Here is a 25,072-nt window from a genome sequence, read left to right as displayed (position 1 = left end):
AAAATAATAAAGAGAAAGTCGCTATTATCCTGATATTTATAATAGCGAATGTTATATAGAATAGTTATTGGAATACAAATTTGAAGCTGTGTTTTGTAATATTTCTCTTATAATGTATTAATTTGCAAATAATTATCTATATTAATACATTTTCTTATAATTGTTGTATTATATATAAACATTTTAATATTCTCGTTGATCTGTAGGTAAACAAAATTATATGAACTTTGTAACATACCTATAAGTAACAAATAAATAATTTGTGTAAGTGGCGGTTAGTAAGTATAATAAATATATCTGTCTAGCTAGGTTTTGGTTATGACATAATATTAGTTTATTGCCAAAATTGACTGTGGTGTACATATGTTTTACTGTGACACATACATAATTCTGTTTTGTAACTCATCCTTGCTTTTTTATTTTTAAGCTACCTATTTTTTCTTTGTGGCAATATGTGTTGAAGGTAGAAATAGTTTTATGTACTTATTTAGGAAACATATTTTATTTAATAACCTAAACCCAAAACTACCACCAAGCAGTTTAAAATTTTTGTTTAAATTTTTACAGACTTTTACAAAGTATAAAATTTTAATTAATTTATATTATTGCTTTATATTACAGGTATATATATTATACATTTTAAATAAAACAAAAATGTGCACTAACCGGGGCCTAGTCGACAATCTAGAATGTTACATGGACGACCTTGTGGATTGCTTCGATGATTTTATTAAGAAATCTCTAATCATCGTGTCCGTTGCAATCGGCGCGTTAGTTATTATGCTGGTTTATGTGTTAAAAATAGTTACCGAACGTCCGCAAGTTGCACACACTACCACGGGTAAAGTTTTCATTCTATTCCAATAATTATGTTTTATTACATTCTATACAATTACTAAAAGCTATACTCACGATCATAATCTCTAATGGACTAGTCAGAGGCATTTTTTAAGGAATGATAACAATGGTAACCCCGCCTGCGTTATCGGTATACGCTAGTGCAGCACCAGTGAACAATAATGAGTGATGATGAAGTCAGGCCAGTTGGCTCGTCATGACGAATTCATCAGGAATTAATCACGATAGTTTGAGACTACGCCATACAATATTCGACACGCCCATATTTCATTGTGTGTATTAGAATCTAACACTACTTTAGAATCCAAGCCAAATGGACCAAATCTGATTTCGTTTTCACCTAACATTATTGATTACCTATCATCCCTTACTGGTGCCCCGCTACCGTAACCATACATGCGGGTTTACCATTCCATTATTTTAGGAAATGAATCAAACATAAGCTTACAAAACACTGGCTTATCATTTAGCCATAATACTGACATACGGAGTAACATACTACAAAGTGCCAAAAGCAGTAAAAACTCGATGAAAAACAATACCGAGGTACACAGTCCAGAACAGTCCTGCAAGAGAACCACGTCCGCGAATACAGACACTTCGCCAAGTGAATCAAGTTTAGACGAGAGCGTGCTGAGAAATATGGGATTCTCGAATTGTTCTAAAGTAAGTTTGTTTATCCCAATGTTCGTAAATTATTGTTGATCGCTTTTATATTACCGTAGTACGAAATAATACGGTATGATTTTATTGTCACAATTATAATCGGAGAGCGAAATGTATTGAATTATAGTATATTTCAATAGAATTCTAATAAATGATAACCAAATAGAAATACACTTTTAATGAAATTAGTCGATTTTTTATTTGTACTACGTACTGCTAAACATAAACATATTTTTCTTTTTTTTTATGCATCTTAGAATGGCAAACAAGCTGACGGCCCACCTGATGAAAAATGGTAACCGTCGCCTATAAACATGATCTGTCATGTACTATGGACATAACAGAGTATAATGTTTCGTCCATGATATGATTTGCGTTGCCATTCCTGAGGACTTAGGTATTGTTCGTTTCTATCTTGTAAATTTACTGCCATATCCCACCCTTTCCTTTATAATGGATTGTGTTCTGAAGAACTCTTCAATATGGTGCCTACAGCTACCTTTCATTGTCGTACCGCTCGCCATCGTCAGAGAATCCATCCTCACATCTTACAACTTGAATGGTCATGCCCAGTGCGATTTCAGAGGAGCTTACTCCGGTTGTGGAATGATCTTACTGCTGAGGCTTTCCCAAAAGACTACAGCATGGGGTTCTTTAAAAGAGGGTGTATTAAGATTTCTTAAGGTGACAACGCGCGCATGACATCCCTGGTGTTACAGGCGTCCATAGGCCATGGTAACCTCGTTTACCATTAGATGAAAGGTTGTCTGTAAGAGATTGCCCTAGCGATAAGACCATCTTTTGTACCTTTATGTGTATATTTCAATCTGTATTAATGTTAATGTATTTCACTTGAATTATTCACTTGTCATTGTATATTTTTATTTATGGTGCAATAAAGAGTTAAATAAATAAAATAAATAAATAAAATGAACCGTATCCTAGTTTGCCAACAGTAAAAAAACAATCTTATGGACTAATTAATTATTCGTTTGTTTATATTTTCATTTTATCCTTTTGAAACAGACTATATATGAAAATATTTCCAATTATCCGCCACAATATCACTGACATGCACGGAAAACTAAATGCTTATTTGTATTAGCGCATACTTTCCCTTTTCTATTTTATCATCACGATAAAATCATAAAATATCGTGCCGTATTACGGTAAATTACAAAAGCGTACTATATATATATAACAATTTCAATGTAATTAAACAAATATTTTTTTTTCTTCTTCTTCTTTAATACAAATTTAGATTAGCAATTAGATTGTTTTTATAAAAAGAATATAGACACGTTTTAATTTTATTAAAACTAGTCTAGGTTTTGACTTCGAAGATCCTTAGAAGATGAATAATCTTTGTCGGAGTACTTCGTCATATAACAATTGTTATACCTCTCAGTAATTTATGATATGTATATAGCTTATGAGTTATGGCCATATTATGTAAGCTTGTGAGATATAATAAAATATTTTTATTTATGGCAAAGCAATAAATAATAAGTATATAAATTATTAAAGTTGTACTGAATCGCAACGTGAAAAATTAATCATATTTATAAGGAAGTAAAATAAATAGTTATTAAACACAACAATTATCAAAATCCAGAACATTCGAGTTTTAACCAATTTAGAAAAGAACATTTCCTAATTACCGGAACGAGAGTCGACCCCGAGACCTCATGCGCAAAATAACATTCAATTTTCTATACAGTTTCTGTAGATTTCAGTTTCAAGTTGTCGGGAAAAATATTTTCTTCAACTTAATAATTTATTTCCTGAAGGGTCGGATATGACAGTGCAGTGAAATTACGGAGTACAGAGGTATACTGCTCAAGAATGGCACACTGGAATTCCCTTTATTTCCATGCACAACAATTTTCCATGACAGGAAAATTTACCCAATACTGGTAAAAAATACATAGTCGCTTTTTGTGCATTTTCTCTTGGAATAAAATATTTCTTTTCATTTACAGGGCTGCATGCCGAATAAAAAGTCTATAACGCGTAACAACAGTTCCGATACAAGGTATCAAACTATTATTGTGGTTAATTTCTTATTCTACTAACCAAAAGGGAAAAGGGAGCGATTGTTACTAATATGGGTTAGTAACCCTATTGCTAGAAATAGTCTATAAAAAATAGGGCATATTGCCCTACTTTTTATGGGTGAAAATAACCCCGTCTGTCTCGTCTGTATACGCTGGCGGGGCACCAGTAAGAGATGACAGATGAGTATGAAGTTAGCTCAATTAGCCGATTCTGACAAAATTCAAGAATACTTTAATCACAAAGTATTCTTGAATTCGTTCAGTTCGTTCAACATTGTTAGTAAGCTTCACTTAGCAAAATACCCTGTTAGGACGACTTCCTCGCGGTCTCCCTGGTAATTATACTGGTTTATTCCTGATGCATAAATCACGGTATGTTCCTCATCATCTCTTACACGTTACTACTTATCTCGCCCGTGTATATCGATAAAGCGTGCAGTTTCTATTATTTTATAATTTCTTCATCCTTTTAAAAAAAATGTAGAGAAAGCAACTTGTTGTAACGGTTGCTACTCCGAGTTCTGGTCCCCGAAAGTCAAGTGAAAATCAATTTCAAATGGCATGTCAAGTGAATTGAGAGAATTTTCCACATTTGGCAGACGGATTGGTAACCGAACTCAGGCTTTAAAGATATTTTAAGAGGGACGCTGCTGCCCATCCCTCACGCTCCCTTAGTCGGCTCTTAAGACACCCACAGGATAGAAAGAAATGGCCTATTCTATGCCAGGATCACACGGCCAACCGGAACCAAACGGAATCTTAATAAAGTTAAGGTGTCAGCCAAACTGCAATTTACGATCACACACATATTGTTGTTATTACAAATCTTAATGTCTTTTCAAGTTCAAGAATCACTAAGCCACAACAATCTTATATAACATACCTACTTTATTTTCTGCTTTGATGAGATTTCCGATATTTCAATAACAATACAAGAAAACTTAAAAGGATATCTACCGCTGAACTACTTATTTATTTAGTAGATATATATCAATAACACGAGCTCCTGGAGGAACAGATCATATGAAATCTGAAAGAGAGGAGCGCGAGCCGTGTTCCCGTAGAAATTGCTTATGAATTTATCATGAAAGCTAAGTACATCACATAGTCTCTAGCCCTGCCAACTTTTAAATACATTTTCTCTTTTATTTTTTAGAATAACTACCCCTAGTTTGCCGACTTGCATACTGTCTAGTAAGTATTTATTATTGACTTTTTTTAGTAAAAATTATCGAATCTAAAAAGAATTAAAGGATTTTTGTTTTTTTTTTTGTCTTTAAATGGCTACCTTTACCTTTAAAGTCTATATTGCTATTATCTTGTAATACAGTCTACTGCTGGATAAAATCCTCTTCCAAATTTCCGCTATCACTTTGCCTATACAAAGGACCATTCCTGTTCAATGTATTTGTGATAGTAACTCTTTTTTTACAGATCCCGTGCCTTTATCTGAACCATGTCAAGAATATGTACCTAACAGAGGCTCGTGTTGCTCTATGTGTTGTGATGATGATAATTGATGATAAGAATCAAGAAACATACAAGAATCATTCATATAACAATGGAAAATTCAAACAACCATTAAAAAGCAATTTACACGTTTGGCAAAATTTACTTGTGAAAGCATTTATTGGTCTAAGGTGCGCATAGAATGTTATATTTCATTACCTATGTAGTGAATGGCAAACGTTTTAAATTTACTGTTTTGTATTGTATTTTATACTGAGAATAAATATATTAAATTATCAACTCTTTTATAATGTTGGATGTAATGAAATTTTATCAATAAATAATTCCATTTTAGTATATAATAAATACAGTTAAAATTTGCAGTTTTCTCCAACATAGACAATACGAGTACGATCGTGTTAAATCGACAAATATCCATATTACAACTATCTTTATATGTATAATTCTTGCGTACGTATATGTGTTACTAAATACTTTCTAAACCACTGGACCAATTTGGATGATCTTTGTGTGTTTGAGTGGGTACCGGGAAGGCTTAATTTAACAATCGGACTCAATAGATGACAGTCACTTTTTAGGCAGGACAATGTTTTTCTAATATGCTAGGCTAAATATTTTTTTTATTTTATATATTTTTTTTGGACAAAGTAAAAAAATTATAAATACAGTAAATAATAAATACTCGTAGACATAGTCTTACATACATACTCATTATTTTAATATACCTCATTCATACAGTTGTAGGCATAGATTCAAATCAGAGCTCCCTGTCGAGTCTTTACCAAGAGACTACAGCATGGGGTTTTTCAAAAAAGAGGTAAAGAAGTTTTTGCGGGGTCGGCAATGCACGTGTATTGCAGGTGTTCATAGGCTACAGAAACCGCTTACCATCAGGTGGGACGTATGCTGCTTTGCCACCTCAATGGTAAAAAAAAACAAATGATTATTTCATAGTTTTCTTATCAAGAAACTGTAAATAGTTCATCATCATCATTGTCACCTTTGATCACTATTGTTACTTTATTAGTACATACATACATACATATCTGTCACACCTGTCTCCCATTAGGGCAGGCAGAAACAATGGAAAGCCAAATGTTTCGATTCAAACATTATTTATTAGTACTCGTATTACAATGATCGTGTAAATATGTTAAATATGTATGTGTGTTTTATATAATATATATTCTTATATATAAATACATTTATATGGTCATAATAATAAAGAAAATAATTCTCTCTCTGTTGTTTTAAATAAAAATAACAGGGACAACATAACGGTCGACCGTATAATAGACTTCTAAGAAAGGACTAGACTCTTTTGGATTTATCGTAATCAATTTGAAACAACCCTTAACTAGATGAAAGTCGTATTATGAACTCCATAATTCTAGGAAAAAACTATCCTTTTATATTAAATACAATTCTTTGTAAAGGTATTTTGATATTCTGATCTTAACTGCGTCACGTTAAATCACTGAACGGATTTTAATTAAATGGTGCGCAGATACCTACTACGTTGTCCTGAATTTCAAAATGGGATATTTTTTTTATTTTATAAATTACTAAGCAAAAACACATAACACTTCAGTCCTTAAGAATTTTAACGTATTAGACCCCCATAGGCAACACAATATATACAGTGATATCCATCAATAAGCGACGATTGCCACTTTCTATCAAAAACTTAATGTTTGTTCTAAATTGCACAGAAAAAAAGTTATTTACGTCTATACATTCGCGGGTAATACTACTAGTTATAATTATACTAGTTAACTAGTAGTATTTCTGAATTCGATTCCAGCGAACCCCGTTGCGATCACATTTGATAAATCGTATAATGAAACTCCATACAGACTTCATAGATTTCTCAGAGCAAACGCCTTATAACTTTATCACACCAAATATAATTTATAATACGCATCGCAATCGCATATTTAATTTATAACCAATCTTCAAGAATTCATATATATTTTTTAAAGATGAAAGTTCCACTTACGTTAGAAGTTTATGCTGGTAGGATACTAGTAATGGATGGTTTGTATGAAAACGAAGTCATGTTACAAATTTACCAGGAGTTATTATAATATTGCTCTAATCTGGTCCTCTCTGGGAATCCTAGAGACCATATAGAGCTCGACCAGACTTGGTATATTGCAAACAAATGGGGTCGCCAAACCCCTTACTGAGAATCCTTCTCTGTCACAATTCATATCTTTACTACCTATCTTTATTCGAAAGCCGACAGTTGCGATATTACTACAGCATTGATGGTGCTAATGGTATTACAAATAATTCCATATAAACCCCTAAAATATCGTCAGAAATGTCATACCATGTTACTACGAAAAATGCTTCTTTAAATTTGTAGAACTTAGAATGAAAAACAAGTTGAAAAATAAAATTTATTACATTAAATTTAAAGGGTTCCTTTTAATTATAACAACTGTACAGCCATAACTTTATCATTGAAAAATATATTGACTCTCTCTTATTGTTTTAGCCAATTCCAGTTTATTATACAAGCCAACATTTTCGTTTGCATATTTTACATAGCCTTGAGCATTCCAATACAAGGCGTAGGTATTCTCGTAAAATTTGACCCAAATGCACAATTCGTATCGTACAATAATGAAATGAACTTTCCTGAGTTCAAATAAACTTGGGAAAAATCAGAGAGTTTTAAAAAAGAATAAAATATTATAAGGATGAAAACATGCTATTGTGCGGTTCGAGGATTGTTTGGGTCTTCAGAAACATCTTCTTATTTTTTGCCAGTGTCGAGTAAAGATGTTTCGAGATTTTATCAATGGATTAAAATTTAATAGTAACCCTTTGTATAGGTGTAAGGCCTTTTGTATAGGTCAGGTAGGATCAGTGAAGAATGATAGTTGAAGATGAAATCAAATCAGATGCCTCATCGAAACAAATTACCAAAATTTAGCAATAATTTTCGGCAAGAACTTCAGAGGTTAACTCTGAGTACGTTTTACTAAGTCTGTGAATTGACCTGCTAAGGTCACTTCACAGACTTAGTAAAAACTCATTTACAAAATCCTTAGATTTTAGTACATAAGTATTTACGTTATACGAAGACTATGACAAAAACCCCTTATTCATAAAATACTAAAACCTCCTACAATCTACTTACTCCACTGTTTTGTCGCTTTCATTCAAACTGAGAATTTAGCATAAAAGAAAGAAACAAAACAGTTTAATAACTATAGTAGAATTATGAAAGGTTTGACGTTTTTTTTAAATAAGGTGGTAATGGTATTCCAAAAATACGCATAAACTAAGATAAAATAATAAAATTGCATTAGTGTTAATGGCATGACTAATCTGTAATACAAAGTATCTATTTTTTCACTTTCAGTTTATCCACGCAGTTTATCTTTTATAGCAAACTACAACATAAAACTGAACTAAAAACAACAACTAATAGTTTCAGTTCTTGTTGTAAGGTTTCAGTCTCAGAACAAGAACTGTAACAAGTGTAACTAAAATACGAAATGTAGATGTTGACTATTTTGTGGTCATAAGTAACTTAGATAACTACTACATTACTAATTTTACATATTCTGATTGTAAGTATTGTTAGTCAAGTCTATCTCCAAGCGAACTCTCCCAGAAACTATTATAGTTAATTCTGAATTCGTCATAATGTTTGGTTCATTGTCACTATTTAGCAAGAATTTTTATATAAGTAACTTATTATATACATAAATTTTACGCGAAACACATTCCATTAAACGACATACTTCTGCTGTATCAAATCGCAGCTCAAGTTTGTAACAGCAAATAAACACAAGTGTGCATCAGAAATATAAATAAGAAAACAGTGAAACAAATAAAATATAAAAAAAGACTTCATGCTTCCCTTACCGACACACATTATAATGCATTTTAATCCATTAAAAAAAAACTATATTCGTAGAAAGACAATACTAGGTACAATTCTTAATCTATGACTATATATGTACATACGATAGAGTTAAAGTTCTTTATTTCTAGTTTCAAATTTAAAAAAATATAATATCAAAGATTTGTTCTTAGATATCAGTTACCTACGTTTCAGAGCTCAATACAAAATTAATCTGTGGTTTCCCTATGCGTCAAAATTGAGAAATTTGTATAATATAAAAATTCTAACTAAAATGTGAATTATAAGAGGAATATTGTTCATTTAAAAGAAATCAGATAAACATGGCAAGGCGGCATATTTATACAGGTTAACGTTTTATACTACTTTATTTCATATTAAATAGAATTTTCAAAAAATATATTTAGATTGTATTACTTGTTGATAATATAGCTTTCTATTAGTAAAAGAATTTTTAAAATCTGTTGATTAGTTTTTTAAACAAAATTTTACTAAAAGTTATCTACACTTTTAGTAAAATTTTGTTTAAAAAACTCAAGTCAACAGAGTTTCAAATTATTTCAATAAATTTAGGGGTAAAAAATGACTTGAAAGAAAGAGTGTAAGTATACCTACCTCGTAAGGGCCTTAACTTGATAATACGAGTACATGTTCTTCAATACAACTAATAACAATAAATCTAGAAATAAAGATACTTACTAATATTATTCATATGAAAGCGAGTTTGTTTGTTTGCCACCTCTTTGTGTTTTAACATTTCGTCGTAATTAAATTTAGTATACATGTAATTTTTAATATGGTCATACCATGGTCATATCATGATCATGGGGATAGTCTCGTAAAATAAGTATTACTAACAAATTAACGTATTCCTAAACCAGGCATGTACTCACGGAGCCACCATAGAAATCATGGAAGACAGAACAGCGATCGACCATTAGTAACCACATATATCCGTCAGTTTATTAAACTCGCAACCGATAACTTATGGTTCGTGTACAACAAAATAACAAACAGCTATACACGAGTAACACTGGCAACTGTATTTATTGTTGTGCTACTGAGTTTTCTTATACCGGATATATCGCAGAAAATACATGCCAAAAACGATTTGAAGTCAATGAAGAAAATCATTAATCTTATGTCGGTACGTAGAACTGATTTATTTGATGTGAAAAATACATTATGGTGCATCCACACCGAGATTACTTTTGGTGGAATAACACTGTGCAACATTCAGATTATAAAGAAGTACGTAATAGAATGTACTCGTATATTATGCAATAAGATAACATAAAATAACTTTCTATTACTTTTATGATCACTTGTTACTACTATTTATTAAATGATTCTCATTACTTCTATGTCATCAATAATAAAAATGGAGATATGATAACTTTTAGAAACCAGCAATTTGAATAGCACAATATTATTTAAAAGCAATACTCCATGTTAACGAATATTATATTGACGTATGGTTGAGCAACATTCTATAACAATATTATAGGACTGCTTTTGCATATTTGACAATGTTATTTAACACGGCAATTATTAAATGTGTTGATAATTATCTTTTAGTTATCGTTTGTTACTAACACTTGACACTACTTAGATTGCTCTACAAAAAGTAACTTGGGTGTGGATGCACCTTTTAGAAAATACCCTACATTTTCTTGGGTAGTTTGAAATCTGCCTATAGATGTATGAGGTGTATCTCTAATCCATCCCAAAAACCTTTCCCTTCTTTACCCTCACCTATTACGGCTTACAGAAAGTGGAAAAAAAAATTCGTTGTAATAATAAATCTAATCTTACTGACCTAGTTTTAGAATGTTTTGTTCACAATGATAATATTTAACTTTATACGCTTGGGTAGACTAATGTCACTTTTCCTGTTCCTGCTGTGAAGTAAAAAAGCGTGCCTTTTATATTGCGGCAACTCTATTAGTATTTTAAGCTATCCCAACAGTACGAAAAGCCTTACGCCAGAAAGAATAATTCTCAGCATACTTTTTTTATAAAAATAGAATACTGAAATACATTCACAACACACATAAGTTTGTATAATTTTGCATTTGTTCTTCACTGAGAAATATCTCTTGTCTACGCTAGGTACTACTCTTCTTTCTTCTTCTTCTTCCGTGCTGTATGTCTTATTTAATTGGGGTCAAACCTCCTAAACATTTATTTATTTATTATAGTTAACAAACGCAGTTAGGATTTGGTGATGTTTTAAGAGAGACGCTGCTCCCCATCTCTTGACCGTCAAGTCCTTGTAGTCGCCTCTTATGACACCCATGGGAAAGGAAGGGATGGCCCATTCTATACAAACCACCACACAGCAATCAGCTGTCATATCGGATGTTAAATAAATAACATAACATTTTTTTCTATAATAATCGTAATCATTTCTCTTCCATTGAGACATTTTTCAGTATTGATAAATTGTCAAAAAAATCACTTGAACGAAGTTTTCAAAAGATAACAAAGGAAAAAAAATGTTTTGTAATGGGGATCCCATACGCGCAAAGTAGGTCAATCAAGATTAAATGTAAATGGTTTCAAAAATGGAGGTCATGGCAGACACATATTTTGTGGCGAATGTAAGGGAAGCTTATGTTTAAGGAGGAATAATGGATAGGTCGAAGTTAAGAGTGATTAAAATGTATTTGAAAAAAAAACTTTGATTTAATTATTTTCATGTATTTTTTGTCATACACTTGATTTATTTTTTCTACGTCTATCGCATATGCTCTCATTTTTTTTTTTTTGCGAAGTTTCAATTATCTCTGACATTACTATATTATAAATAAACTTTATTAGGGAAAAATACATTACCTAAGGCATAAATAGTATAACAATATTCTAATTATGGCACATAAATTATATATAGAAATTGTATTATTTCCAAATGAAGTTAATAAATAAAGTAAATGTTTACCTGCTCTATTTTACAGCAAGAAGTGAGTCGTGCGGAGGTGGCATGCCATGCAGTAGCTGACGATATTTGTTACCTACATTGCTCTATGCACGACCATGCTGCATATACTGTTAGTATATTATGAAATGATAGTACTATCATGACTGTTAAGACCAATTCCATAATCGATGTATCATATTCTATTTTTTTATTTTTTTTATTTTAATATTACATTATATAGCCTTTTTTCTCGCTACTTCGTACACGTGGATTTCAGAAGTAGGTAAATCAATTAAATAGACCTATTTTAGATGAAGTATCAAAATTAAACGTACACCAGAATGTATGTTAGCCCTTCGGGAACACAACTGTGTAAACGGTATCCAATTTTAAGCAGTAGTTTTTTAGATACAGACAAGTAAAATTTCTAAAAGTTATGGATTGGGCTTCTATTGCAACTATTTATACCTCCCAAATTCTCTCATGTACAGACATCGTATGCTTACAATTTTATTATATTAATATGATAAGATTTCATCATCATATTATTCTTTAACTGTCCACTGCTGAACATAAGCCTCCCTCCCCCTTAAGTGGTTTTGCCAGTAGTTGCCATGCTTGGCGGGCGCATTGACAATCGCAGTTAGGCTATAGAGGGACGCTGCTACCCGTCCCTTAGACTTCCTTAGTCGCCACTTACGACACCCACGGGAAAGGAAGGGGTGGCCTATTCTATGCCGGGATTTCACAGCCAAAGATAAGATTTGTTGATTTATATTTACCGATTTGTGTATAAAATTAAAGATCAGCAAACCTTACCATTATAATATTATTAACATGATAAAATAACGAAGTGATTTTTTACCGAATCTAGAACATACTACAGCATTAATGACTTTTTAATTGTATTTATCAGAATTATTATGAAAAAATAAAATTAAATCATTCTTGATCGATTCTTAAAAATATAACGTCTACTTTATATTAAAGGAAGAGTATTATTATCTAATGGCCAAAATTAATGCAACATCGTTATGAGGTACTATAAAACCAGTTTATACATATTTTATACATATTTTTTTCTTTTTAAGAATAAAGACCTACGAGATTTATCAATGTGCACGAACTGCTGTATGCACTCCGCTTTGCCTGAACCTATTCAGATCGAGAAAAAAATTGGTTTCTTTCGACGAATCTTCTTTCCACAGAGAAATACTTCGCATAAGGTGATATGACAGTCCAGTGATAAAACAATGTGATTCTTTACTTAATAGCTGCAAGTACGTGCCATTTAAAATTACGTTACAAAAATTGCTAATATTGAAAAATAAAAATGGTGACATTAGGTCCCTTTTTTGTACTGATGTTTCCTGCATTGCTAGTCGCTTATGATATTTTGAAGTTGAAATGGAGTGATGATACGTTGGATATTTACTATGTTACGATAAAACCTAAATTATACGTATCAGAGTAGTAGTGCGCCACCTACCCTTTAATCTTTTTCCCAATGTCCTGTACTTAAACACTGTCTGGAAGAGGCTGCTTAGCGATAAGGCCACCTTTTGTATCACTTTGCATTAATCATATACTGTATTTCTTGTTTTTATAACTGATCCAATATAGTGTAAACATACAAATTGCAAATGTTAAAATATGTTATAATTACATAAAAATTATATTTACAGGAAATCACTATTATGTCATACGTGTACAGTAATTCCTTTAACGCTCAAAAACCAATGAACAATTCAGAAAATTTTCATTTATTGTGACTGTTATCAGAGTATACTTGGTAATGTTCCAAATAATATAGAATAAATTAATTTTATCTACTGCATTATTTAATTTCAAACGCAAAACAAATAAAAAATGTTTTAAGTTTTTCTCCGAATGTTATATATATGCGACATTGTAGATGAAAAAGATAGGATTGATGTTATATATACCGTATTATGGTTTTTACTTAGATTATGAAGTAAGTACATTATACTAAGTCTATGGGATTTTATTGGTAGCATTGGTAGTATAGATTAAGAAGTGTTTATAAATTAATAAAAAAAATAGCAAAATAGCTATGTTCAAATACGAAATAATCTTTGCACGAAATATAGACAATAGTACCTAATTTCGGTGATTATATTATTATATACTCTTTGGTAGATCCTATGCTTTGTCTATGCTTATCATAATTCTCTTGAAAAACTAATGTCATAAATATGTTTTAATTAATTAATATTCTAAAAATACAAAAATATGAATAATAAAATAAATTTATCTGAAAATTGTATAATTTAGAACTTATTTATATTTAGATAAATTTCAATGATTAAACATGCCCTATCGTAGAACATTCAAATCGCTGTGTATGGACACAATTTTATTTGTTGGTTTATTTGCAATAGTTGGACATTTGAGCGTTAATTTATGGGAAAGATTAATGATACAATCAGAGTTAAACACTATGAAAACAAGTCTCCAGACTTTAAAAGTAAATAATCATTCAATTTAACATAAACTTAATATTTTTTTAAACCGACTGTTAACAAAATGTTTCTTTTGCAGATTACCGTAAATAATATAGGCAATGCATACGATTTACTACACAAAGAACTAAAGGGGTTAGTAGAAATAACCGAAATAAAGCAGTCTGGAGTATCGAGAAATAAAGACCCTTATGCAAATAATAAAGGTAAACACAATCGTATCACCAATCAAAACTCCGATCACGATCTTCAAATTCAAACAAAAGTTAAATCTAAGAACGATGAAAAATTTGAGGAATCAATGGCATTTAGTACATTAACACAGAATTTATCACATGATAGAAAAAAAAATCCCAGTAAAAATGCATCAACGCTAACAAGATACCCTTCTAAATCTACAGCTGTCGGATTGGATACAACAAAATTAATTAAATTAGAAAAGTGTTCTGATTGTAGATATAAAGAAAATAACATACTTAGTCATAAAGATTATGAATGTTGTGATCACGACTGTAATAAGTGGAAATTTTAAATGAAATATTAATAAAATAGTAACAGTGTTTTACTAGTTATAATTTATACCTGTCACAACAATCCATTAAAATCCTACTACTAAAAATGGTTCTCTATTTCTAGTAGTGGAATATTGCATTCTATTAGCACACAGTTTGGCTAGTTTGAAGATTTTGCTTCGAGTTATTTCTTACAACATCTTAGGAATTAAAAAGAGCAGATACATTTTTTCTTACTCAATAAATCTATTTGTAAGATGAGTTATCAGCTTCTTTGCTATCATAAAATGTATAAAAAACTCTTTTACTGTCTTTTTAGGCTCTAGAATACAGTCGCGACGCATGCACCTGATAAATGTAATTCCAATAATTTTAGTCATTTTAAATATATAATCAAAACAACAATTTGAAAGTAAATGATATTTATTTAATCTGAAAAATATTTCAAAATGTACCAAAACAACAATTTCCATCAGTTACAAAATTATTTGATTTGCCTAGTTAATCTTTATTTGAAACTTTACATTCTTTTTTGGGATATTTATATTCTTTTTCAGTAATCTTACTAATATTTTTGACTACTTCTGCAGAGGGTACTACGTAACGAGTTATATCAATTTTGGGTAAAGCGAACTGCATTTTAGGGTCCCAAACTAAATTACTAGTCTCTATAGTATTAGCTAATGCTTCTAAAATTTCTATTTGTCCTTCAATCTTCGGTAAATCTTGTGAGAACTTGGATATTTTTGTTTCTAGATCGTAATAATTATTCTTCATTTGTGTTAAGTTTTTCTGTAACAAACATACTATATCATATTTTAATCCTATTTCCTATGATTATTATAAATGTAAAAATACAATTTTCGAATTATAATATTATTTTTTTAGGCCAGCTTAGAATAGACCATCCCTTCCTTTCCCGTGGGTGTAGTAAGAAGCGACTAGAGAAGGACGAGGGATAAGCAGCAGCATCTCTTTTATAATATCTCTATAGAACTGAGACTGCAAATCCGCCTGCAAAGCGTAGCATCTACTGGCAAAAAGGAAGGAAGGAAGGTCTCTCCCCAAGGAAGAGGCCTATCTTCCGCAGTAAAGAGTTAAAGATTGATGTGACGATATAATATGAATATTGTTTTTATGAACTTATCTACCACTTAGAAAAAGTCACATACAGTGTTAATTTGAATTATTATAATGTGGGTTGCTATTATAATATAAAATATTTACCGATATGTCGTCAATACTCATATGGATATGATTAAAATTATATTTCTTATTACAAATGCTACAGTGGTATTCCAGCATCAAATAAATTATTGCAATCAGACAAGTCATTACGAATAAACTATATAGCCCACTTAGGAATGACCACGGCTTCGAAGTTTGTGGTGAGATGATAGCGTTAAATGGCGCTGTAGGATTTACACGAGAGTATCTTCTTCCACGTCGATTTCTTCTACCGTGATATTCCATTTTTAATTTTTTTTTTCATTTGACTTTTTTTTTACTTATTGAGAAGGCACTCTCGTTTTTAGGTAAAGATTAACATTACATTTTGATATATCTAATAAATTACAACTTAATTATTTTCGTTTTGATGATAAAAATTTATGTGATTGACAGTACATCTACATCAGACTAATTTTCACATAGTAGATTAAAATACTTCGGCCAGTAGTTTCAATTTTTAAAAAGTTTTTAATCGGTACCATCTAGTAGTAGTATAATATTAATTACTAACTTTTCGCCCACTTCTTCATATGCGTGGATTTCAGAAGAAAAACCAATAAATTAGATCATCACTACCAAATCATGGGCAGCGGTAATCACTTACCATCAGGTGAGCCGCATGCTCGTTTGCCCCCTGTGTTGTAAAAAAAAATGTGGTATTGGCATAGAATTGGCCATGCAATGAAATCGCTAGATCCCATTATTGACTTATGCTCTCTTGTAATTTTTCTTGGGGCCCTTAGTACCATGCTTAATGTAATGTTTGATATAAACCGTGGATTTATTATTTTTATTTTAATGTTAATTTAAAGAAATATCTTAAATACAAATTAAATTAAGTAACTACCTATAGGTGTGTTTAAGAGAGTCGACTGGGCCGTGCCCACCTCAGAAAAAGGTTGATGTCCACCCCAAGATGCTAGCGGAGCTTTCAACTACTATACTAAAACATCGAGCTTAAAAATATATATATTTAGTACCTTGTCTAAGGTTACTTCGAAAAATATTTTTAAATACGCTAATGATAACTACTTAAAAAATTCCAGAATTAATCTTTGGGAGAGGATACCCTATGTCATCCAAAATGTTCCATAAAATTTGATTCTGTGACATACGTACGTACGATATATAAATATAATTAAAGTTTTGAATACCATTTTCATTATTTTGACCTATTTAAATTTTTTATTGCCGTTCATCTAGAAAAGCGTCCTCTATTATATTTACATAAAAAGAGCAAACAGTATTGTGCTAAAGCAACTTGTGAAAGAAACAAGCAATTGTTATAGTATTAGAAATTACAAATAGATGGCACTAAAACTAAAATAGATATTAAGAATTACACTATTTTAACCATTCAGATACCAATGATTAAATTTTTTTTACTAAATAAAACCTGTTCTTGATTACTTGCTTACTTATCAAATTATCTATGGTTTCTGACATATACAATTGACAGATTACTGTTTAAATCTGATTTAAATAGGCGGTCTCTATGAAAAGAATAGAAAAAAATAAAAAAGTATATTCAATTCATGAATATTCAAAACATAAACATAAAATTATACAGTTCTAAAATTTATTTGTGTCTATAAATAGTGATCCTACTAAGTAACCTCTTTACTTTGACCATTTAACTTGACAAGAATCAACTTGGCGCTTGCCGCCATTTCATCGAGACGCACAAACGAGATAGGTTCATATTGCTAACTCTTTTACTCTCATTGTATTCCATACTTGGTTTTCGTTTTACATTTCAAACTCATAGTGATGTACAATTCAGATTATTAAATTATCGACATACATACATACATATATATCTGTCACGCCAAATGCTTCGATTCAAACAAACCTCTTTCACTTCTTCCACATTCATCAATCTTTTCATACACGCTCGCAGGTTACGGGTACTTTTAATTTATCGACATTTATATTATTTTTAATGCTTCATTAAAAGTAAGTCTATATTTTTTTATTTATTTGTTGTTAAATTCATCAAAAGTTAATAACATTATTTATTTGATAATAACACAATTAGGGAATTATTTCCTAAAATTGTCATTGAGACATTTGCTCGCGATATACTAATAATAATAATTGTTACTATTATAAATGTAACAGGTGCAAATTATTTTAAATATTGGAGATCTAAAGAAGTTTTTACCCGCAGCTTTATTCACTTATTATTTTTATTCCCTTACACGAACATATTAATTACCTAATGAAAGTTAGTCTCTGTTTTTTTCTTTGCTAAGTACTGCGTCTATATAAAATTATATTACGTTTAGTTGAGGTGACAGCAATCAAGAAGAAATTTCCTTGTTTTTGATTTATTACATTTTGACAATAATTTATGTCATACTATGAACTTTTACCAATACTTTCCTGAGAATGGCACACTACTGACAAAACCTTCCTTCAATGGGGAGACCTATGTTCAGCAGTGGATAATTAACAGCTGATATCATCATCATCACCATCATCATACGCACTATATAGTATAGAAAAGGAGTTAGACTGCTTTCTATCACGGTCACGCAGACGAAGTCACAGGTAAAAGCTAGACTCCAATAAGAAACTTAACTATCGACAAAATACCTAAGTGTCATTTGTACTTCCCTAAGCCCGCGTACCGGCCGGTCGCTCCGTCTCGCTGCATGATGTCATTCATCAACATACACTCACACATACAAGTTACTCGCGATCCAACTGCCGACCGCGCGCCTGTTTACAATTCTACATTCTGTACGTAGTGACTTCACGGCAAGAACCCGTGTCTGTGATTTATTTAATTTATTATTATTATATAGAATAAATAGTTATAATAGTTCAATCATGGCCACCAACAGAGCAGCTAAATCTGGATTTGCCGCCGAAGCTCAGAGAAAGGTAAGATCACCTTTATTTTTACATAGAGGCTTGCCGGGTATTAACCGACTAATTTGCGTTGTTAGGTAAGCTCTTTCAAGAGCAGGAAAAAAGTCTCTTCTGAAATATGGTAGGTTGTAAGGCTAGATATTGATTTCGGGATGCTGTGGTCCAGAATTGTGTTACAAGGACTCAACCATGACCTACATTTGTGACACATACCGTATTTGCGACGTAATTGTCGCCAGATGTTTTCAGCTATTTGTAAGTAAACATTACCTACTTTTAGCCTTATATGTAGGTATAGGTATCTATATTACCTGCTACGTAAGTACTTTTAGTAAGTACCTACTCGAAAATAATTATGCTCATACGTAAATAAATAGATGGTCACAGCTTATGGTTTCATAGGATACGGTCTACGGCATCCGTAAACACTACAACTGTTTCCCATGCGGCTGATCGCATGCTTTTTGAAACCTCAAACGTATAGGGGGAGAAGGGAAATTGGGATTAGTAGACCCATTGCTAGCAATACATCATATCAAGTCGACCTTCTCACGGTTCCCTTTGGAAATTATCTTATTCAATTCGAAGAATATTAAAGAGAATTAAACACGATGGGCTAACTGACCTGTTTTTTCATTTTCACCTATCATCCCTGGAGGATCCCTATCACACCTGTGCTCATAATTTATATTATTAATGTACCTATTTCTGAGTGCAATAAAAACATCGAATATACATCACAAGCCCAGCTATTTTCCTCACTCGGTGACATGATCTGACTCGGATCTGCTTGCATAACTTCAGAGAAATACAGAATACCCGACTCTGACGAAATTACAACATGACCAAACTCGCATAACCCTAAAATATGGCTTCCCATAAAAGTACTTACCTACATACATTCGTTATATAGGTATCCTGATCGGTTGATTAAACAGGTTTATATTTTTTATACACATGTAACACAGTTATACCTATCTATAGACTGTGGGTACCTCACGAAAAGGTGGGTAAAGCAAACCCGATTGTATTTAATTTGTTCTATATATTTACTTTAGCAATTTGTGATTTGTGGATTAAAAAAAAATGCTTTTTTGTTACTTAGAGTTCTACGTAAAATTGACGTTTTATCTATACTAATGTTGTAAAGAGGAAAGATTTGATCGTTTGTCTGTTTGTAATTAATAAACTCAAAATGTACGCAAACTGTTTTAAAAATTCTTTCACTTATAGAAATAAATATTATCAACGGGTAAAATAGGCTATATCAAAATAAATTTGATTTATTATTTTCGTAAGGGGGTAAAACGTTCAAAATCCACGCGTACGAAGTCGCAGGCAAAAGCTAAGCAAAAGCTATAAAATAAACAAGCACGGCATCTCTACGATAACATAGACATTACTAATTTAAAAAAGAATCATTTAAAATTGAGTAATAGGTATAAAATTTAATATGCACTTAAACTCAGTTAAAATAGTCCCTTAAAAGAAACGTTTAAACTTAAGCTGCCACTGAAAATTGGCCTTTTGATGGTAAAAATCTGTTCGAAAAATTGCAAAACAAAATATGAAGTAGGTGCAAAGTTTTTAGTTGTAGATTTATATGCGCAGCGTTTTCTATGATTAACATATTAGTTAAAATAATTAATCAAAAGCATTGAAAAATGTCATAAGAGGCGACTATGGGAATTTAATGGTCGAGGGCAGCAGCATCCCTCTTTAAAGTCTAACTGCGATTGCCAACCTGCTTACCAAGCGTGGCAACTACTGGCAAAACTCCCGAATAGGAGAAGGCCAATGTTCAGCAGTGGACAGATAAAGGCTGCTATGATATGACGATTGAAAAATGTTCAATTATATTTGAAAATTGAAACATTATTGCTACATTGTCATATCTCTATGAGCTAAAAAGTTAAGAACTTATTAAGTACTAGCGGCCCGTCCCGGCGTCGCACGGGTGGACATTTTTACATTTTAAAAAGTGGCCATTAAGGCTGCACACGCGACGGAAGCTTAAAAATGGAGTAACTTCTCCCGTTTTCCCAACATTTCCCTTCACTGCTCTGCTCCTATTGATCGCAGCGCGATGAAAAGTATACTATAACTTGCCCAGGAATATGAAGAATAATTGTACCAAGTTTCGTTAAAATCCGTCGAGTAGTTTTTGTTTCTATAACGAACATACAGACAGACAGACAAAAATTTTACTGATAGCATTTTTGGCATCAGTATCGATCACTAATCACCCCCTGATAGTTATTTTGGAAATATATTTCATGTACAGAATTGACCTCTCTACAGATTTATTATAAGTATAGATGTGGTATCTATTTGCAATCAAAATGCCTCGGACGTCGAGCTATCACCTCTTCGAATTGAAATAATGTACATTATATTTATTACGTATTCAAATAATGTATATGTAATATAATGATATATTCCAATTGTTTAAAAGACTTCATTAAAATTATCAATTGAAAAAAAAGAAACTATATACTCGTTTATATAAATACATTATAGACGGAACGTTTCTTTATTTATTACTCACTTAACCTCGAACATCTATCGTGAAAAAAAAAGGTGTATTGTTAAACGAGTCTGCTTCTAAGGCCTCTTTTTGCTTATAATATATACTTATCTATATTTTATTGCAAATCACACGAGTAATAATTTATAAATCAAAATAAAATCTATATGTGTGTGTACATATGTATATATGAAGCTTATTTGCTTAAAGTGGAAATAATTGTAACAAATCGTTTTTTTTTTTATAAAAAATCGATAGAAAATTTTGAACTCTTCACTTTTTATAGGAATATTCTTTCAACTTAAAAGAATTTTGTAATAGAAAAAGAGTAAATATAAGATCTGTTTCCCATGAGTGTCACAACCAAAAGGGTTCGTTTTCGGAGTGAGAGGTAAACGGGTAAATTAAGAGAAGCCACAGTGCAGCTTCTGTTAATATAATATTTATATACCTACACGTATCAACGCAAATTCTAGCATGTTGAAAATATTTTACATTGCAAGAGCTTAACAAACAGTTCTTAATCTATGACTATTTTATCATATTACTAAGTTTGACTGGGCTATTTTAACTTACCAGGATAAAAAGTAACCTGTGTTCTTTTTAAGTTTTATTGTGATTGGTTAAACCGTTAAGGTATTATGAGTTCACACAAACAAACGAACGAACTCACTTTCATATTTATAATATTAATAAGAATATTATGCAATGGCATAATTTTGACAGCTGTTGGTCTTGGTGATCATTATATAGGTATATAATTTATAATGAAAGAACATACACCTCATAGAAATTCATCTGAGATACACCTACAAGTGTATTCATGTATGCCCATCTTCACGCTGCCAATACATATTCAAATCAGTGTTCGGCAAGATGTCACGTAGTATATATGCAAAAAAATGCCATCAAATTTAGAATCTCCTTTTCGGTATTTATTATAATGGGCGAAACAGATTTATATCATAATGTGGATTTTGAATGTTCCGATTATAGTTATACAATATGTATATAATAATATACAATATGATAATATATTTATTTTTTGTTAATTTTAATACAGCACGCATTTCATTGAAACTTACATGGGAATGTGAATCTAGTAATTTTTATTTTTTAATTCCTATTTTTTTTTATTCTAAATTATTATCAATTTTTTTAATAATTATACAGGTATTATTCTCAAATAATGTGTTTATCTGAAAAAAAATGTTTTATTAACTTCTGAGCATTATTATTGACAATGTTGCTGTAGTTTTCAATAGTATTTGTTTGTTTAATTTTGTTTATATTTGTTTATTTTTGTTTAATTTAGTATTGTCTAATTTTGTGTTTCGTTTACTTGTATTTTATTTTGTGCAAATTCTAGTGGCTACCAAATTACTATTTAAGTATATAATTATATATTATTTTAGCTGTTTGTTTGCCTTATATAAATAAATAAATAGTATGTTTTATATCTATGGCTCCGATACGATCATATCTAAAATTACGTCATTACTAATACAGTACTTTTGTATTGTACACACAACAATACACAATGATTCAATTAATAGGGAGGGACACTACTAATTTTAGGCAGTTCGGTCAGCCAGTTTCGTCTGAGGAGATATCAACGCTAGCAGTACGCTCTGTCGTATGTGAATTGAATTCTGAATTTCTAATATTGACAGACAAGTTAAAGGTGGAGTTAGTACAATTACACAATTAGACTAAACTAGTTTGAAGGCCAATGTTTGATCTTTCCCTCCTCTTTAAATTTTTATTTAATAGAAACTTGTACAGTGTGTTAAATAATGTGACACAATCTTTTAAACTAGTGTTTTTTTTTATTTAACTTATACTTCTAAAAATAAAAAAATATATAAATTCTTAAAGAAGGAACAATCTGTATCTGTATAACAGCATTACCCAGGGGAAAATGGATTGTTAGTGATGGAGACTGAGAATCCCATTGGTAGCAATATACGCAACCAGGTCGATCTCCTCGTGGTTCCCCCTGGAAACTATCATGGTTAATTCCTGATGAGTTCATCATGATGGGTTAACTGGCTTGTTTTCATTCTCATCTATTACCCTTCACTGGTGCTCCGCCAGCGTATCCTGTTAGCGCAGGCGGGGTTACCATTCCATTCTCACCCATAAAAAAAACAGCATTACACATTACAAAGTATGTAAATACCTATTATTATATAGTGCCGTTGCTACAGATACGGTTGTACTTTTTTGGTTTTTTTTTATTTTCTTTTTCGTTTTGATAATGTAAAAAAATTCTACTAAAAGATTTTTATTGAGATCCTATTAATAAATACTAACACTAAGAAATGGGTTACATAATTTACTCCTATTACAAATATCCCAAGAGTATTCTTCAGCGTTTGAATAGTGTTCTTTCATTTTAAGCAATTTTCAATGGAGTTTTTATATACACCTGTATTTTTGTGTTTAGCGATATCTTTGACAATTTTGTACTGATTTTAACAATTTATATTGCAATTAATAAGAGCTACCGCCATATTAGTCTCATATTAATTTTTTCACGATTTACAATTATAACTTGTTTTTACATAGAAAAATCCTGTTTAAAATCTACGCCCACACAGTTTTATATTTTAGTTCTACCCCAATTCTAGATGGCGTTCTCTGCTTTTGTTATTTTAATCTACCTTGAGATTCTAGATAAACATTACATCACAAACATATTGACAGAATTAACATAGTATGGTACCTACTATGCTTGTTAAATGGAGAATGAATGGGTTGACGTGAATTTTAAACCACAGAATAAGGTTTAACAACCGCATAGACTCGGAATCGTGATGCCACTGCCTATTATTGCACAAACACGAAATAAACGGTGAAAATTGTTGACAACATATTTTCTAACTGCTATAAAATAATTATATATTTAAAATCGACTTTCAAATAGACTATCTTCATTTGTTCTCTAGAACTAACTTCTGTAAATTCTAAATTTAAAATTGTGTTCTAAATTCCTATATATATTTTTTTATATTTTGTTTCGTCATTTCTATAAATTCTAAATTTTAAATCGAATTTCAAATTTTGACTGTTTCTTAACAATATTTTACATACATACATATATACTTTTTGTAAAGCTTAAATCATTATTTTCTATTTGTTTAAATGTTATATAAGTTTAATGATTATTTATAATAATACAATTCGTACGTGTATATTCTGTAAGCTTATGTATTATAACGGTAGCATTCTATCATACGGTCCGCCTGAAGGTGAGCTGTTGCAGTAGCGAAATCTCTGTAATACCAGACGTCGATGCCAATTCTGTAGCCCACTTCAAATCCGGGTTTTAATAAGCCAGTGTTGTATTTATAATTACAAAAAGTATTGCTGAATACTTTTTGCATATACTTGTTAGGTATATGCCTACTTAAATCGCAAGATCTTGAATATTTGGATAAATTTGCAAGTACAGGGTCGTCGAACTCTCTTACGCTTCGGCAACCAGGCTTCGTCTTTATGTGTATGTAAGTCCAATACTTCACATAACGCCTTCATTTTGAGACTTAATACCGTTGTTTTAATCAAAACCATTGTATTTTAAAAA

The 25,072-nt window shown here is 31.1% G+C and overlaps 3 protein-coding genes across 7 annotated transcripts in view; 2 read left to right on the top strand and 1 right to left on the bottom strand.

Moving 5' to 3' along the window:
- Positions 1-628: 628 nt before the first annotated feature.
- On the top strand, positions 629-14,543 carry LOC116413001 (uncharacterized). 5 transcript variants are annotated; one of them, XM_052896434.1, is made up of 6 exons: positions 629-841; positions 1,283-1,524; positions 3,507-3,559; positions 4,738-4,775; positions 5,016-5,221; positions 9,816-9,952. In XM_052896434.1, the coding sequence occupies exons 1-5, from the start codon at positions 655-657 to the stop codon at positions 5,099-5,101; spliced, it is 606 nt and encodes a 201-aa protein (XP_052752394.1). In that variant the 5' UTR covers positions 629-654; the 3' UTR covers positions 5,102-5,221; positions 9,816-9,952. The 5 variants fall into 5 exon arrangements, with proteins under 5 accessions (XP_052752394.1, XP_031765402.2, XP_052752397.1 ...); XM_031909542.2 differs by lacking the exon at positions 9,816-9,952 and adding an exon at positions 5,790-5,947; XM_052896437.1 differs by lacking the exons at positions 629-841; positions 1,283-1,524; positions 3,507-3,559; positions 4,738-4,775; positions 5,016-5,221 and adding exons at positions 5,807-5,976; positions 11,892-11,984; positions 12,946-13,134; positions 14,417-14,543 and having other exon boundaries at positions 9,816-10,081.
- Positions 14,544-15,300: 757 nt separating this feature from the next.
- On the bottom strand, positions 15,301-16,679 carry LOC116413000 (uncharacterized). The gene is made up of 2 exons (XM_031909519.2): positions 16,077-16,679; positions 15,301-15,641 (listed from the first exon to the last, which is right to left on the bottom strand). The coding sequence occupies exons 1-2, from the start codon at positions 16,320-16,322 to the stop codon at positions 15,351-15,353; spliced, it is 537 nt and encodes a 178-aa protein (XP_031765379.2). The 5' UTR covers positions 16,323-16,679; the 3' UTR covers positions 15,301-15,350.
- Positions 16,680-18,741: 2,062 nt separating this feature from the next.
- The window catches only part of LOC113510625 (myophilin-like), a 29,312-nt gene continuing 22,981 nt past the window's right edge, over positions 18,742-25,072 (top strand). The window contains exon 1 of the mRNA XM_026894095.3: positions 18,742-18,968. Coding sequence (XP_026749896.1) covers positions 18,915-18,968 — 54 coding nt within the window. The 5' untranslated portion in view covers positions 18,742-18,914. The remainder of the gene's footprint in view (positions 18,969-25,072) is intronic.

The sequence above is a fragment of the Galleria mellonella genome, unplaced genomic scaffold, assembly GCF_026898425.1.
Source record: "Galleria mellonella isolate WM207_F2 unplaced genomic scaffold, CSIRO_AGI_GalMel_v1 utg329, whole genome shotgun sequence".
Lineage (NCBI taxonomy): Eukaryota > Metazoa > Arthropoda > Insecta > Lepidoptera > Pyralidae > Galleria > Galleria mellonella.
The sequence above is the reverse complement of the archived record's forward strand: the minus strand, read 5'-3'. Positions and strand labels throughout refer to the sequence as shown.

Excerpts from the sequence above, each read along its gene's own strand:
- LOC116413000 (XM_031909519.2), bottom strand. The coding sequence starts at position 16,322 with ATGGAATATCACGGTAGAAGAAATCGACGTGGAAGAAGATACTCTCGT. Across the intron at positions 15,642-16,076 it reads TGAGTATTGACGACATATCG|AAAAACTTAACACAAATGAA; the intron begins GTAAATATTTTA and ends TGTTTGTTACAG.
- LOC116413001 (XM_052896434.1), top strand. The coding sequence starts at position 655 with ATGTGCACTAACCGGGGCCTAGTCGACAATCTAGAATGTTACATGGAC. Across the intron at positions 842-1,282 it reads AGTTGCACACACTACCACGG|GAAATGAATCAAACATAAGC; the intron begins GTAAAGTTTTCA and ends CCATTATTTTAG. Across the intron at positions 1,525-3,506 it reads GATTCTCGAATTGTTCTAAA|GGCTGCATGCCGAATAAAAA; the intron begins GTAAGTTTGTTT and ends TTTCATTTACAG.